The sequence below is a fragment of the Trachypithecus francoisi genome, unplaced genomic scaffold, assembly GCF_009764315.1.
Source record: "Trachypithecus francoisi isolate TF-2019V2 unplaced genomic scaffold, Tfra_2.0 Lachesis_group13, whole genome shotgun sequence".
NCBI classification, from domain to species: Eukaryota; Metazoa; Chordata; class Mammalia; order Primates; family Cercopithecidae; genus Trachypithecus; species Trachypithecus francoisi.
In genome coordinates this window covers 120,873,464-120,889,959 of record NW_022681458.1, presented here as the reverse complement: position 1 = coordinate 120,889,959, position 16,496 = coordinate 120,873,464, and the positions used below count along the sequence as shown (strand labels likewise).

The following is a 16,496-nucleotide window of genomic DNA, read 5'->3' as shown; positions in this document are numbered from 1 at the left end:
TTCAAGACATGATGCTGAGTGAAAGAATTTAGACATAAAGGCCACATATTGTATGATTCCATCTATATGAAATGTCCAGAACAGGCAAATCCATCGAAACAGAAAGTGGTTGCCAGAGGTCAGGGGTGGGACGGGGAAGCAGTAACGGGGAATGACTACTAATAAGTAGGTTGTTTTTTTCTGGAGTGATGAAAATGATCTAAAATTAGACAGTGGTGATGGCTGCACATCTGTATGAATATACAAAAAAAAAAAAAACTATTAAATTGTACACTTGAGGCCGGGGCGGGCGGATCACCTGAGGTCAGGAGTTTGAGACCAGCCTGGCTAACATGGTGAAACCGCATCTCTATTAAAATTACAAAAAATTAGCTGGGCATGGTGGTGGGCGCCTGTCATCCCCGCTACTCAGGAGGCTGAGGCAGAGAATCACTTGAACCTGGGAAGTGGAGGTTGTAGGGAGCTAAGATCGTGCCATTGCACTCCAGCCTAGGCAACAAGAGAAAAACTCCATCTCAAAAAAAAATAAAATAAAATAAGTACACTTTAAAAGAGTGAATTTCAGGCCGGGCGCAGTGGCTCAAGCCTGTAATCCCAGCACTTTGGGAGGCCGAGACGGGCGGATCACGAGGTCAGGAGATCGAAACCATCCTGGCTAACACGGTGAAACCCCGTCTCTACTAAAAAAAATAAATAAATAAAAAAAATAAAAGAGTGAATTTCATCATATGTGCATTACATCTTAATGAGGCTGTGATTTTAAAATTTTTTTTACTTAAAAATGGAACTGAAAATGTCAAAGTGAATTCAGGGTTATTTGAAGAAGACTGTTAAAAAAAGTATTGTCAGTTAACAGCTATTCAAAAATAAAAATATTAAGACATGTTTAGAATTAGGTTCTCTTCAATGTGTACTAATAAATTATCTGCAAATAGAGATGTGAAAACTTGCCTATGCTTTCAAGTGTCCTTCTTTTAACTCCTTTCCAAAAAGAAAAATATATGACAAAAAATCCAAAACACCACTGCCCCCTGAAGATCTCTGAATTCTACCATAAATTATCTCAACTGTACATTTCTGAGTTTCCAAGAATAAAGTCAGCCAGAGTTCCACTGGCTCCTTTGACACAGAAGTCAGAATGTCCTGCCTTACGTACCTACATACCTCTGTACTCAATGAAAAGTATGTTGATTACCCCAACATTCCAAAACAACTCTGATGTTTACACTGCTCAGCTGGAAACAGAAAATCACAAAGTCTTTGTATCCTATTAGCATGATCCATACGTATCCCCTACTGGCCTTGCAGAGCTCTGCGTGGCTCAGTTTCAGATGACCAAGACACACGAGTCTAAGACAAACTTCATGCAGACCCCTTCTTTCTAAGCTGACTTTCCTCTAAGCTGACTTCTCCAGAGACTGAAAAGTCTGAAACGGCTGCTGCCAAAGCCTCTCCATCCCCACCCAACCTTACTCTCCCAAAAAAGGCGAAAACGAGTATGTTAGGCCGAGCATAAGGAGGTTAAAATCTGACTGCTGCCACCCTGGCATCTCCCTCCAATTTTTCTCAAAGTCAGAACTTAGACAAGAATAAAGACTCTGGGACTATGGCTCCTTCCATAATCTAATCCTCATGAAAATTCCATCATATAAACTAAAAAACTTTAAATGAGAGTTAAGCATGCACTATGAACAAAGAGTCTGAATGGTGCAGGAGACTTTAGATCAGGAGTATCCGATCTTTAGGCTTCCCTGGGCCACACTGGAAGAAGAATTGTCTTGGGCCACAGATAAAATACACTAACAATAGCTGATGAGCTAAATATATATATATATATATATATATATATCGCGAGAAGAATCTCAGAATGTTTTAAGAAAGTTTACAAATTTTTGTCGGGCTGCATTCAAAGTCACCCTGGGCCACAGGTTGGACAAGCTTGATTTAGACAGCTGACCTCCCTGAACATAGAGCTCAATTTCCTTTGGTGAAATCAGGCTTGACTAGATGATCTCTCAGGCAGGAGCTGCCACACCTGGCCACGTGTCAGAATCACCAGGAGAGCACCACTGAAACAGAGTCCCAGTTCTCCAGCTCCACCAACGTTATTCAGGAGGCTTTTTTTTAAGTCTCCCAGGAAATTCTATAATCAGCTAGGTTTGAGAATTACTGCTAAGGTCTCTTCGAGCTAAAAAATTATGATTCTAGAATCATTCTGTCCAATATAGTAGCCACCAACCACATTTCAAATGCACAATAGCCACATGTATCAGACGGTATAGATACAGAACGTTTTCATCATCATGGAAGGTTCTATTAGCACCATTTTAGAAAATCAGTTAGAACTCCTCCCCCAAACATACACCACTTCATTTCTATTCCTTCCTTGCCCCGATTTTATTTTACAATTTCTTCAATAACTGCCACTTTCCAGTTCTCAAGTATGTTAGCCCATGAGAAAAACAGACTAAGGCCAGGCACAGATTTCTCTGGTCTCTGTGAAGAGAACAGAAAGAAGAGAAAAAACTCCTGAATCTTCTGCATGCATCTTCCCCCTCATCTTACCCCACCTGCTACCACACACACACACACACCCCCCAACACCTCCAGACCAGGCTCTCCTAGTCTCCCCTCAGCAGTGCTAGCTCTGTACTCTAATTTTTTTTTTCAAGATGGAGTTTCGCTCTTGTTCCCCAGGCTGGAATGCAATGGTGCGATCTCGGCTCACCATAACCTCCGTCACCCAGGTTCAAGCAATTCTCCTGCCTCAGCCTCCCGAGTAGCTGAGTTTACAGGCATGTGCCACCACACTCGGCTAATTTTGTATCTTTAGTAGAGATGGGGTTTCTCCATGTTGGTCAAGCTGGTCTCGAACTCCTGACCTCAGGTGATCCACCCACCTTGGCCTCCCAAAGTGCTGGGATTACTGGCATGAGCCACGGCACCCGGTCCCAGCTCTGTGTCTGAACTTGCTCTTGGAACTGGCAACCAGGGAGTCTCAATCACTAACACTATAGGGGAATCACTCCTCGGATCTGCCTCGGTTCTGCCTCTAATGCAGGTTTTTCAACAGTGGCACTGTGGATATTTTGCGCTGGTTAATTCTTTGCTGGGGGCTGTCCTGTGTGATGTAGGATGTTGAGTGCATCCTTGGCCTCCATGCACTAGACGCTGGTAGCATTTTCCCCCAAGCTGTGACGACCAAAAATGTCTCCAAGCACTTACGAATATTCCCTGGGGAAGCAAAATCCCCCTCTCTCGCCTCTGTTAACAACTACTTCTCTAATCCTATCTCTCTAATCCTAATTCCCCTACTCACCCCCCTCTTCCCCAACTTCTGTTATAGAGGGAAAAAAAGCTTTAGTAAGCAAATTACAAGTTTTTGAGCAAAAACAAACGAAAGACCTCCAAAGCAGGTGCAGATCTCCCAACCTGCTTCTCTTGTACAAAAATGTTTTGGTGAAATTCAGCAGATTACATTAGATTTATCCAGTTTGACCTCCAGAATAAGATAAGGAAAAGCAGGTATCAAACACAAAAGTGGCTCATTATAAGACATGGGGAGCACAATCCAGGAGGATATCCAGGTTTGGTTTGAAGCTTATTCATTATGGGAGCCCTTCCTTAAGATACAAAATTACACATGTAATACTGGACATAAAGTAAATGTTAACCTAGAATGAGAAATCATAATCCATTATAAAGTTTTAAAGATGAGTACTCCAGCAATCTCACTCCCTGGTGACACTCAGTGAGGTGAAGGGAATACCCCTATGATATAAGACCGTCTTGGCTGGCTGGAGACTGGAGACTGTCCTGCTGGCCTTGGAGAAGCAAGCCACCATGGTATGAGCTGCCTATGGAGAGGGCGCATGGCAGGGGCCTGCAGGTGACTTGTAGAATCTGAGCACCTGTGTCCTACACCCACAAGGAACTAAATTCTACCAACAATTAGGGAGCCTGGAAGAGGATCCTCAAGCCTCAGAAGAGGTCAGAGCCCCAGCTGACACCTTGACTGGAGCTTTGTGGGACCCTGAGCAGAGGACCCAGCTGAGGCTCTAATTCTGGACCCACAGAAACTATGGAATGATAAATGTATGTTGTTTTAACCTGCTAACTTTGTGATTACACAGTAATAAAAAAAAACTAATACAAATAGCACTGACATCACTAAATCCAGCAAAATAACAGCATTTTTATTAATTAATTAAACTGCCTGACATACCTCTAGAATACCTTCTACTTTTTTGTTTGCTGTATATTTTTTCTTGTCATATGCCAATGATTTTGAAATATTCCTATAGAGAAAAATAATTTAGTCTTTCCTTTAGCATGGTTAATGAAAATTTCTTTTGTACTGACAGTTTAGAAGAGGTTCTTTCAGCTTTACAATTACATGACTTTTTTTTTTTTTTAAGTTCTGGGATACATGTGCAGAACGTGCAGGTTACATAGGTATACATGTGCCTTGGTGGTTTGCTGCAGCTATCAACCCATCATCTAGGTTTTAAGCCCTGCATGCATTAGGTATTTGTCCTAATGCTCTCCCTCCCCTTGCCCCCCGCCCCCTGAAAGGCCCCAGTATGTGATGTTCCCCTCCCTGTGTCCATGTGTTCTCACTGTTCAACTCCCACTTATGAGAACATGTGGTGTTTGGTTTTCTGTTCCTGTGTTTGCTGAGGGTGATGGCTTCCAGCTTAATCGACGTCCCTGCAAAGCACATGAACTCATTCTTTTTTATGGCTGCATGGTATTCCATGGTGTATATGTGCCACCTTTTCTTTATCCAGTCTCTCTTTGATGGGCATTTGGGTTGGTTCTACGTCTTTGCTATTGTAAATAGTGCTGCAATAAACATACATGTGCATGTGACTACATGGCATTTCTAGCAATGAAAGTTTTGGGATTATTGCCAAATTTAGGAAATCTCTATTGAGTTTCACTATAAGAAGCTGTAAGATCTGAAAGACTTTTCTGGCCCAGTTTCTAGCTTCTAGCTTTCACACTGTTGTGTCAGACGGTGCCACAGGACAGGTTCACATCGGGATCCACCCCTGGCCCTGCACCTCACATCACGATGCTCTCACGTCAGCACAGTGGGCGGTGGGAGTACTCCTGCAGACAGCGATAATCGCCGCATGACTCCAAACCACACCAACACATACCACTATTCCCACCTAACCCAGCCCAATTCAACTTCCCTCAGCTAGAGGCCGAAAATGCCCATGGCCACACCAACGGCACCCCGCATAAGAGGAAGCAGGACAATGGGAAAGTCTAGTGAAAAGAGATAGTGATTTAACTGACGTGGTTGCGACAGCTTTCTTTTGCAAATCTCCCAAAGCCAATTCGGCTGCAATGCAAGTGAGAGGCCCTGAGGTTTAAGCTCTGCTGGGAACGCTCTGCCTGCCTGTACTACAGTCATCCCTCGGTATCCTTAGAGAAATGGTTCCAGGACCCCCATCAGATACCAAAATCTACAGATGCTCAAGTCCCTCACTTAAAATGGTACAGCATTTACATATAACATCCTCCCGTACACTTTACATCACCTCTAGATTACTTATAATACATAATACAATGTAAAGGCTACACAAATAGTTGTTACACCGCATGTTTCAATTTGTATTGTTTTTATTGTCGTATTGTTATTTTTCATTGGGGTTTTTTTCCCCGAATATTTTCATTCCGCACGTTTCATTCTACATTGCTTGAATCTGCAGACGTACAGTCCACAGTAGGCCTAGTATCCTAGGAAACAGCTCAAGCAGGGACTTTTGTGGCTCTGGGGATCAACGCTGTGTTGTCATACTAAACTCAACACCAGTCATGTTACCCACATTAAGTAGGTGACAGAAATTTTGGGCAAGGATAGTGCAAGCTTTACCTTGCCGCACGGGAGACCTGGATCTGATGTCTATCACTTGGGAAAGGATTAAGTTGTATGACAACTCAGCTCCCCTTTCACTCTCTCCCATGACTGACAAACACAAGGCTAAATGCTTGTGTTGTCTGGAAAATCTATACAAAGGCTCCTCTCTCCTCCCTTGCTTCGGTCAGAAAGAAAGCTCGCAGTGTAACAACAGAAACGATGCCTGCGGAGATCTCTCACACCCCTACCAGAGTTGAAATTATTTACCTAGAATCGGCAATCCAGATCTTATGCTGATTAGACCTTCCTAGGAAGCTATTCAGAAGCCACCTCAACACAGACTTGCTCCGTGAACCCCTGTGCACAGGAGGACTGGCACAGAAACAGTGGGAGCAGGGACACTGCTACAGCCAATGCCATCGGAAGGTGGCCTGTGCCTAGCAGGGCTTACCTCGTCATACATGAACTGAAGCGTCAGGGCCGACTTGCCAACGCCTCCACTGCCAACCATGATCACCTTGTGGAGGGCCAAGGAGCTCTGGCCCTTACTCTTGTTGGCAGCCATCTCGCTGGTCTTCTGAGGCTGTGACACACAGACAGATGACCCAGTGAAGAGCTGCTGATGACAAAGACAAAAACTTAGAGGCAATTTGCTTTCAACCTAGCTGAAACCAAACGTCATTCACATCCTCCATTAAAGCCTAACTAACCCAGACATTCCAACAGGAAAGTACTCCTTCCAGGCTCAGGGCAAAGACGCAGACCCTCCAACAACTCTGGAAGTCACTTACCCCAGCAGAGCTGGGGCGAAGCCAAGGCTAGAGGGGAGAAACGGGAGCGCACACCCCGCACCCGCCTCATGGGGCAGGATAGAGAGGACACCCAGTCACCAAAAATCATCAGACCCTCAGCAGGGCCTCACTGAGGCAGAGACCAAACTGCTCTTGGCCTCAGTTTCCTACCTCTCTGCCTGGTCCTCGGCTGCCACGGAGAACAACTCGGGACCTCAATCCCCAGCTCTTTAGCTTCACTCCTCGCTTTGCCCTCGTGCCCTCTACCCCATAATGTGCACACACTCACAACACGCTCACACACACTCTCACATTCACACTCACACACGGTCACTAACATGCTCACACATGCCCACATTCACACACACCCGCTCACACCCACACACACCATGCTCACATTCACACACTCTCTCACATTTACATTCACACATGCTCACTCACACATGCTCGCACACACATTCACTCACACATGCTCTCATTCACATTCTCTCACGCTCACACACATTCACACACATGCTCACATTAACACATTACTCACATTCACACACACGCTCACACACACGCATGCTCTCATTCACACACATGCACTCACATTCACACACACGCTCACACATTCACACACGCTCACATTAACTCACATTCACACACATCCCCGCACACACATTCACTCACGCATGCCCTCATTCACATTCACTCACATTCACACACGTTCACACATACATTCACACACAGGCTCACATTAACTCACACATTCACATACACACACATTCTCACACACTATCACTCATTCTCAGGCTCACACGTTCTCACATTCACACACGCTCTCACATGTTCTCACATTCACACACATTCACACACTTGCTCTCACACACTATCACATGCTCACACACATGCTGTCATTCATGCTCACATTCACACACAAGCTCTCACACTCATCACACACGCACTATCACACACTCATATATACACACTTTCACTCATAACACGTTCACAATGCTCTCGCAACACACTCTCAAACTTGGGCTCTCATATGTACATTCACAAGCTCACATGCTCTCAACACTCTCCATACACTAACGCACACACTTATCCTTTCACAGGTACACTCATGCTCTCACACAACACATGCACTACACTCACACATGCTCTAACACACATACATGTTTACATGCTCATACCACACACACGTTCATGCTCACATCACTCTCACATGCCCTAACACATACATGTTCACATGTTCATACCTCACAGGCTCTCACGTGTTCACATGCTCAGACATGCTCTCACATACATGTTCATGCTCACACCACACACATGCTCACATTCACACGCTCACACACATGATCTCACATATTTTAACACATACATGTTCACATGCTCATACTACACACACATACATGTTCATGCTCACATCACACTCCCATGCTCTAACACATACATGTTCACATGCTCATACCACACATGCTCAAACACACATACGTGTTCACATGTTCATACATGCTCTCACATGCTAACATACATGTTTGTGCTCGCACCACACACATGCTCTCACACATACATGTTCACATGCTCACACACGATCTCATAGGCTTTAACACATACATGCTCACATGCTCATGCCATGCATGCTCTCATGCTCTAACAAATACATGTTCACATGTTCACACAACACACTCACACATGCTCCCATGCACTCTCATGCTCTCATACACACATATTCTCACAAACACATATGCTCTCACACTCTTAGCCTCACACATCCCTCTGGTTGATTAAAGTGAGTTCAAGAATAAATATCCCTTCATGACACATGAGAATTAAAAGGAGAAATCTCAAAATCAGTTTGCCCTCATCAGAAGGAAGATAAAATGAATACAGCAACTCCAGTACTGTGAGACGGCAAAGCATCCCAAGTAAGTATATTTAACAGGGACTTGTAATCTACTGTAACCGAAGTGCCAATCTTTAACCAATTTTGATGGAAAAACCTATTTCACATACACCAAAACACAAGGAGAAAGGGCAGGGCTTGGGCATCTGGCAGGCCTGAGTTTGGTTCTGCCATTCGTGAGCTGTGTGACCCTAGAACTAGTTCAGTTTCTCTAAGACAGTTTTCTTACGTGCATAAAACCAACCACCCACCTACCTTGCAGGAATGTTCTGAGGACTAAATGGGATACACATGGGAAAGACCAAGGCACAGCATCAACCACACAGTAGGAATGAATCAATGTTGGTTTCCATCCCATCTAATTGTAAGAGTGATACAGGAGGTAGAAAGAAACCATTTAGGCAGGTAGTGAGGGCAAAGAGTCCTCGGCAGAACTTTTTTTTTTTTTTCTTTTTTGAGACAGAGTCTTACTCTGTTGCCCGGGCTGGAGTGCAATGGCACGATCTTGGCTCACTGCAACCTCTGCCTCCCAATTCAAGCAATTCTCCTGCCTCAGCCTCCTGAGTAGCTGGGATTACAGGCATGCACCACCCTGCCTGGCTAATTTTTGTATTTTTAGTAGAGATGGGGTTTCACCATGTTGGCCAGGCTGGTCTCAAACTCCTGACCTCAAGTGATCCACCCCCTGGCTCAGCCTCCCAAAATGCTGAAACTACAGGTGTGAGCCACTGCACCTGGCCAGAACTTCCCTTCTAACAAAAAGCAGCCCAAGAAATCACTTCTTTTCTAAAAAAGAGCAGCCTGGAAGATCAGGCTGCAAACATAGATAAGGAAGCCAGAAGCTTGCACAGCTGCATGCCAGCAGATGCACCAATAGAAGGGCTACCTGGAGCCAGGCACGTCCACCATGGGGGTTCCACCTCCCCCGTTTTTAGCACATGCACAATAGGAAAGAAATAAGCAACATGGAGTAGCTCAGGCTGAGGACCCACCTGCATAATGAAAGACTGTGATGGGGGCTGCCAGAGATTCATGCCTTATGCAGATGGCACACTTGGTCCTAACCGGTTTTCCACACCCTATGTAGATCAGATACTGCCTCCCCACTAGCTCATCTATTAAAAAAAACCCTGCATTTCACTGCAGGATGGCAACCCTTTTTCCAGGACCCCTCTCTGTAGCAGAAAACCATTCTCTTTCTTTCTCCTATTCAATTTCTGCTCTAAATCTCACCCTTGGTGTGTCTGCATCCTTGATTTCCCTGGCCATGAGACCAAGAACTCTGGGTGTCACCCCAGACAATGAGGCCACTTTAAGACGGTGTTCATTCTAACTACAACATGGTGGACTCCTATTTCCATTACTGTTGACAAGATAGCCTGAAAACATCCCCACTAGAAAAATAAACACACACAACACACACACACACATCATTGGGTGAAATAAAACAACATCATTTTAAATTAGTGGTTCCCATTCTTAGCTACACAACAGAATCATGCAGGGAGCTTCAGAAACATCCTTATGTCTGGGTCCTACCCTAGATTCTGAAAGAATTGGTCTGAGATGTGACCTGGGCACAGGAAATTCTAAAAGATTCCCAGGTGATCCTCATGAGCAGCCAAGGCTTAGAATTGCTCTTAAATGCACAGCTGAGCTCAAAAGAAAGTAAGGATCCCCAAACAGGAGAGAATCAGAGCAGTAAGAGCAGCAGTTCCTGCAGTTCTGGACGGTTGCTGTTCTTGGTAATTTAGGATTTAACGTACAAGTGCATGTGTGTGCATGCACACACACACATTCACATGGCTGGGAGACCAGACACACACACAAGGTAGGAGTTAGAATTGAGACACCTTTTCAACTGAGAACTGAGAAGTCAAGACCCTTGAAGGAGCATACTATCTGTGCGCCAACAGAGGAAAATGACAAGGAAGCTTGTCTGCCTGGGCTCTGGCTGTAGGGAATTCTCCCCTGAAAACCTATACCCACAACACTCCTCCAAAGCCAATAAAGTAACATGAAAAGTGGTCCCAGGATGCCCATAGTGCTGGAACCCCAGAGAATGCTAAACGAAACCTCTCTGGAGGAACAAGGAGCAATGAAGAGAGTTCGTGAGTTTCACAGCTAAAGCCTACAATTCCAACTCACAAAACACAAGCAAATCGCAATTCATGAGAGTCAATAGCAGTAACAAGCAGGACTCTTCAGGCAAGTGTTATAAAAAGTATTCGTTGATCAATTTTAACAAAGACAAAAGCAAAATGTGAAGAAAAAAAAATGACATCATTGAAAGACCAGATAGAGTTGAAAAACAACCATTATGAATGCTTAAAATACTTTTTAAGTATTTTAAATGAAAAGTAATGATGCTCATAGCAAATTTACAGAATACACATAAAAAGCACCTATGATTCTATCACCCAGAGATACTCACTATTACCTGTGTATACCAGAATTTTATCTATACCTTCCTATATTTAAAACCTGTTTGAGGCCATATTTACATAGTGTTGCAAGTTACTTTTCATGTATTAGATTTCTCTGTCTTCTGAAACAGCAAAGACTGAATATAATCAAGCTTTCTCCTGACGACCTCACGGCACTCATCAGTGAGTGAAGGGCCTTGGCTGCCAGGAGTCCAGATCACATTTGCTGTTCTCCCCGCTACACTTGACCATTTACCTGCCTACACCAGGCGTTCTTTCCACTTCCCCTTTGCGAATTACGTGCTTTTTTTTTTTTTTTAAATAAGTGAGCTAAGCAATTAACTAGATAATTATGCACACTGAAATGTGGCTAAAATAGAATAAATGGGATAAGAAGCAGACCTCCCCAAAAGGCTTGAGTTTAGAAGGTGAAACTACTTCTGGCCTCATTTCTGGTCCACACCGTTTCCTACAGAGCTGAGGTTTCTGAATGAGGTTGGAACCTCCAGACCATCAACCTGTCACACAATTTCTCAGAAGCAGTCGTGGTCCTATGAATTATTATGGCCGTCTGAAACGGATATTTTTCCAGGCTTGGGGGTGGGGGGATACTTTCAAACAGGTGTAGTTATCTAATTCTGAACTGCTATTTTCCAAAACAAAGTCAATCTATGTAGAAGAAATAATAAATGAATTGAAAACTATTCAGCACACCCAGATACTTCCCAAAATATCTGTCCTTAAAGTTCAAAAACTGAAATAACCATGGTGGATATTTCCAGCCTATATCACTGCTTCAGTCAACTTGGCACGATTAAGGGAAGAACAGGGAAGGTAGAGGTGCTGACCACATGCCCCTCACTGAACCAATCCTGGAAACAGCAACCTGCAGACTTTGAGTGAAACTGCTTTGCAAAGATTCTGACAGTGAGAGAAGCCCAACATGCTGACTCCATCGTGCCTCTGGTCTCACAGGCTGGCATCTTCTCTTATTCCTGGGCATAGACCACACCCACCATGAGAGGAATTTCTAGTTTAACAAGGATAATAGTCCCTCCCTAAAATTGATCCTTTCCTTGTTCAGGGACTGAAACTGCCTTTATAAAACTAGTAAAAGGCCATGAGATTAGGATTATTGGAGGGGCCCGAGTTCTGCTAAAATATAGGCCTCCTTTCTATAATCCCTTATTGCTCAGGAGTCATATGATCAGAGGTCACAAGATTCGGACTACCCCAGTTGCTCCTATAGACAACATCAGTATTGTAAAGCCTAACATTGGTCTTTTGAGAGGTTTTTCAGACTGACCCCACCTGGACTCATGACTCAACCAGTCCTGTGGTTCCTCACCACTATCCAGAGGTAGACTCAGTGCACAAGCACCATTTTCCACAACCCTATAATTGCATCCCCAACCAACCAGCAGCGCCCTTTCCCTAACCCCCTGCCTACCAAAATATCCTTGAAAAACTCTAACCTCTGAGCCTTTAGGGAGACTGACTTGACTGATAATTCCAGTTCTCCCATGTGGCCAGCCTCAAGTCCACTGAACTCTCTTTACTGCAATACCGTGGTCTCAGTGAATTGGTTTTGTCTCTGCAGTGGGCAGGAAGACCCATCGGGCGATGACACAGGGTATTAGAGGTAAGAAACTTCTAACTGTTTAAGCCACAGAGAGTCTATTGTTGTGTTTGCTTTTTCTTATACCAAAAACATTCCAGAACATAGTCTTTGCCCTCAAAAAACTCAAAAGACTAGTGGTTCAGACAGATTAGTAAGTAAATGATTACAGTACAAGATGATAAATTCTATGGCAGAAGTATGCAAGTGGTGCCCTGGGAACATGGAAAGGCACATCTATATCAGGCTGGAAGGTCGAGGAAGTTTCCTGGAGGGACATCATATGAACTGAGATCTGAGGGAACTGACTAGATAAAGACAGGAGGAGAAAGAACAGGAAGGAAAAAAAAATCAGCGAAGTTTAAGAAGCTCATGGTAATGATTTAATGGCTAGAATGGAAATACCTACCCAATAAATGTGTTCTGAAAAAAATACAGGTATCTTCCCCAACATTTTATCCCAAAAAGTTTCAAACACCAAGAAAAATTGAAAGAACTGTCCTGTAAATCCATACACTCACCGCCTGGACTTCACAATCAACATTTTGCTCCATTTGCTTTATCATAAATCCATTCATCTGTCATCTCTCTCTCTACCCATCAACGCATCTCACTTTCTGATGTATTTCAGTACAAGTTGCAGGTATCCATATACTTCATCCCTAACATGAAGCACAGACATTCATTTTCCCCAAAGCAATTAGACTTCGCCCACTGAATTCACTAACAATTTCAGAACTACATCTGTGGGGTGGGGACCACTTGCAAACCATAAGGTAATACGAGTAGGGCCCTGATCCTATTGGATGGGTGCACTTATAAGAAGAGGAAGCGATACTTGGGTGCTTCCCACCATGTGAGGACACAGTGAGAAGGCAGCTCAGGTATCTCTTCCTCTTCTTCTAAGGCAGGAAGAGAGCCCTCACCAGAACCCACCATGCTGGTGCCCTATCTCAGACTTCCAGCCTCAGAACTGTGGGAAAATCAACTCCTGTTGTTTAAGCCACCCAGTCTACGGCATTTTGTTATGGCAGCCTGAGTTAAGACGGCACCCTTCAACATGTTTCTATCTACTTGCACAAAAGCTCTGTTGTTTGACTCAAGTTTGTTCAAAAAATATTTGGGCTCTACTTTATGCCAAGTTTTGGGCTTCTCCCCTTAGAAAATTCAGTCTTCCCAATGAAAGACTTCTATAAGTAAAGCATTTTAACGTAATTTCTCACATGCAATCATAAAGATGGTACAAGACATAATAGAAAGCATAATGAACTCCAGGAGAAGGGAATCAGGAAGGCTCCAAAGGTGAGTAACAGTCCATTCAGCAGATGAGAGTGAAAGCATGTTTCAGCTTAACACACAGCACGTGCAAAGCAACAAAGGCATGAAACATCACAGTGGGTTTAGGCATCACATAATATTGAAGCATAAGGTATGGGATGGGGAAGTGCCTGGGTAATGAGTCTCCAAAGATAGCTCTGTCTGTCTACAAATGGGCCTAAAGTGCCATCTTAAGAAACTTTGATTCTAGAGAAAACAGGGAGCCATTGCTAGGCAGGTCCTCCAGCCCATCTTAGCTTGTGAGGCACCGAATCAACAAGGATACAGAATAACAAGACACTCCAAACTAAGGATGTCCACTTAGATGACTTGTTGGGGAGGGGAGGCAAGAGCGCTGGGAAATGGTTTTTCTATGTTATGTTATATGAAACACTAATATTAGATAGGACTCTCTACCACTTAGCATAAAACCAAATACCAGAACATATATTTACTTGAGAAGTAAAATGTATTTTGAAAGCAAATCACAGTATATAAAACCATACATGGTAGGATGAAGAGGTGGTTTCTACTAGCTTAGTCCCATAGGCTAATATAGTCAGTCTTTCGTTAAGCTTGAGCAAAGAGGAAATGCGTTGGCAAGTCGAGTCCAAATACCATCCTGCAGTATCATAGGGTTGTCATGAAAATCACAAATGAGAATCTGAAAACCTACGGAAAACTAAACTCTCAGTCCCCCTCCTAAAATTCTGTGTCCTGAGTAATACGGCAACAGAAGCACTCAGCAAAAGAGTCAAACATTATATACCTGCAAATAACTGCATTCAGCACTCCTTCAGACAGTATGAACTGAAGGTAACCTAATATATTGGCCATAATAATATTTCAGTCTGGCAATCCTAAAGCTGGGACGATGTAGGGACAAAAACAAGAACGGTATTAAAAATAGACCCCTGAAAAATTAGGGATCCAGAAATCCATACCTATAACAAATATTAAATAAACAAGAGAGAAGGGAGGGCTCCGTTTCAGTAGAACACCAAGGGGAGACTGGTCAAGGTGGAGGGCACACCTGAGTCAGAAAATTCATTTTCCTATAATCACAGAAATGACCTTTCCTTTGTTTTAATCCTTACAACAAAAACTAACCCAATTTTAACCAGTTATTTTCCATTGTTCTGTCTCCCTGTTCTGAATCCCTGTTTCAAAGAAAGTAACTTTGAAATGGCCTATTTTGGGTTCTTAGTTTCTGCATTCTTCAGCCCTTTTCTGTCCACAAAGCCAACCTCCTCTCCTCAGCTCAAATACAATCTTATGGAATCAAGTGCTACCCGATACCAGAACTGCAAATAAAGCCAGTTAAGATCTTTAAACTACATTTGTGATAATTTTGTCTTTTGACTTTACAAAAGCTCAAACTCAACAGTAGAGTTAAAATTCAACTTCCTGTTTTTTTTTCAAACAAGTGTTCCCAACAGGAAGCAGTAATGGAAAAATGCAGGGAATCAAAATATGGTAAGAAATATTTAACTCAACAGCTAAAAAGGGGGAAAAGAATTTGAAAAGCAAGAGAGAATTATAAGAAGAACTGAAAGACAAACAGATTAGGAGAAAATATTTGCAACACAAAACAAAGTAATATCCCTAATATATAAAAAGCCCCTGCAAAGCAGTAAGTCAAACAACCTAACATTTTTAATGGGCAAAAAATGAAGAAGTAAAAGTGGGCACAGATAACAAACATATGAAGGTAAACCCAGTTTCTCTAGTAGTCAAGGAAATGTAAATAAAACATTAGACTGGGTTCATCAAGAGTCTGGGGAAATGAATACTACTGATAATAATATTAACTGTCACAACCTTTTGGGAAAAAATAAGCAACAACTAAAAGAATTGTTTGTAAAACTCTTCTAGGAATTTATTCTATAAAAGTATAAGGATAACATTACAAGAATTATTTTTTGTTACTACAAAGAATGCTACAATAATCTTTAAAATTTCCATCAATGGGGAATTCTTGCATAAATTATGATAGTGAGAGGTGAAGCCAGCTGGACTTCCTGGGTCAAGTGGAGACTTGGAGACCTCTTCTGTCTTACAAGGGGATCATAAAACGCACCAATCAGCACTCTGTGGCTAGCTAGAGGTTTGTAAAATGTGCCAATCAGCACACTGCAAAATGGACCAATCAGCACTCTGTAAAATGGACCAATCAGCAGGACATGGGTGGGTCCAAATAAGGGAATAAAAGCTAAAAGCTGGCCACCCCAACCAGCAGCTGCAACCTGCTTGGGTCCCCTTCCATGCTGTGGGAGCTTTGTTCTTTCACTCTTCATAAGAAATCTTGCTGCTATTCACTCTCTGGGTCCGTCCCACCTCTGGAGCTGTAACCCTCACTGCGAAGGTCCGCAGCTTCATTCTCTCTTTTTTTTTTTTTTGAGACTCGCTCTGTGGCCCAGGCTGGAGTGCAGTGGCCGGATCTCAGCTCACTGCAAGCTCCGCCTCCCAGGTTCACGCCATTCTCCCGCCTCAGCCTCCCGAGTAGCTGGGACTACAGGCGCCCGCCACCTCGCCCGGCTCGTTTTTTGTATTTTTTAATAGAGACAGGGTTTCACCGTGT

At 43.3% G+C, this 16,496-nt stretch overlaps 1 protein-coding gene across 5 annotated transcripts in view; it reads right to left on the bottom strand.

The window, feature by feature from the left end:
• RALB (RAS like proto-oncogene B) overlaps positions 1 to 16,496 on the bottom strand; it is a 52,882-nt gene that overhangs the window by 10,359 nt on the left and 26,027 nt on the right. For 3 of the 5 annotated variants that reach the window (XM_033231784.1, XM_033231780.1, XM_033231782.1), the window contains exon 2: positions 6,324 to 6,488. In XM_033231784.1, coding sequence (XP_033087675.1) covers positions 6,324 to 6,437 — 114 coding nt within the window. In that variant the 5' untranslated portion in view covers positions 6,438 to 6,488. Of the gene's footprint in view, positions 1 to 6,323; positions 6,492 to 16,496 lie in introns of all 5 variants that reach the window. The other 2 variants (XM_033231781.1, XM_033231783.1) reach the window with 1 other exon arrangement.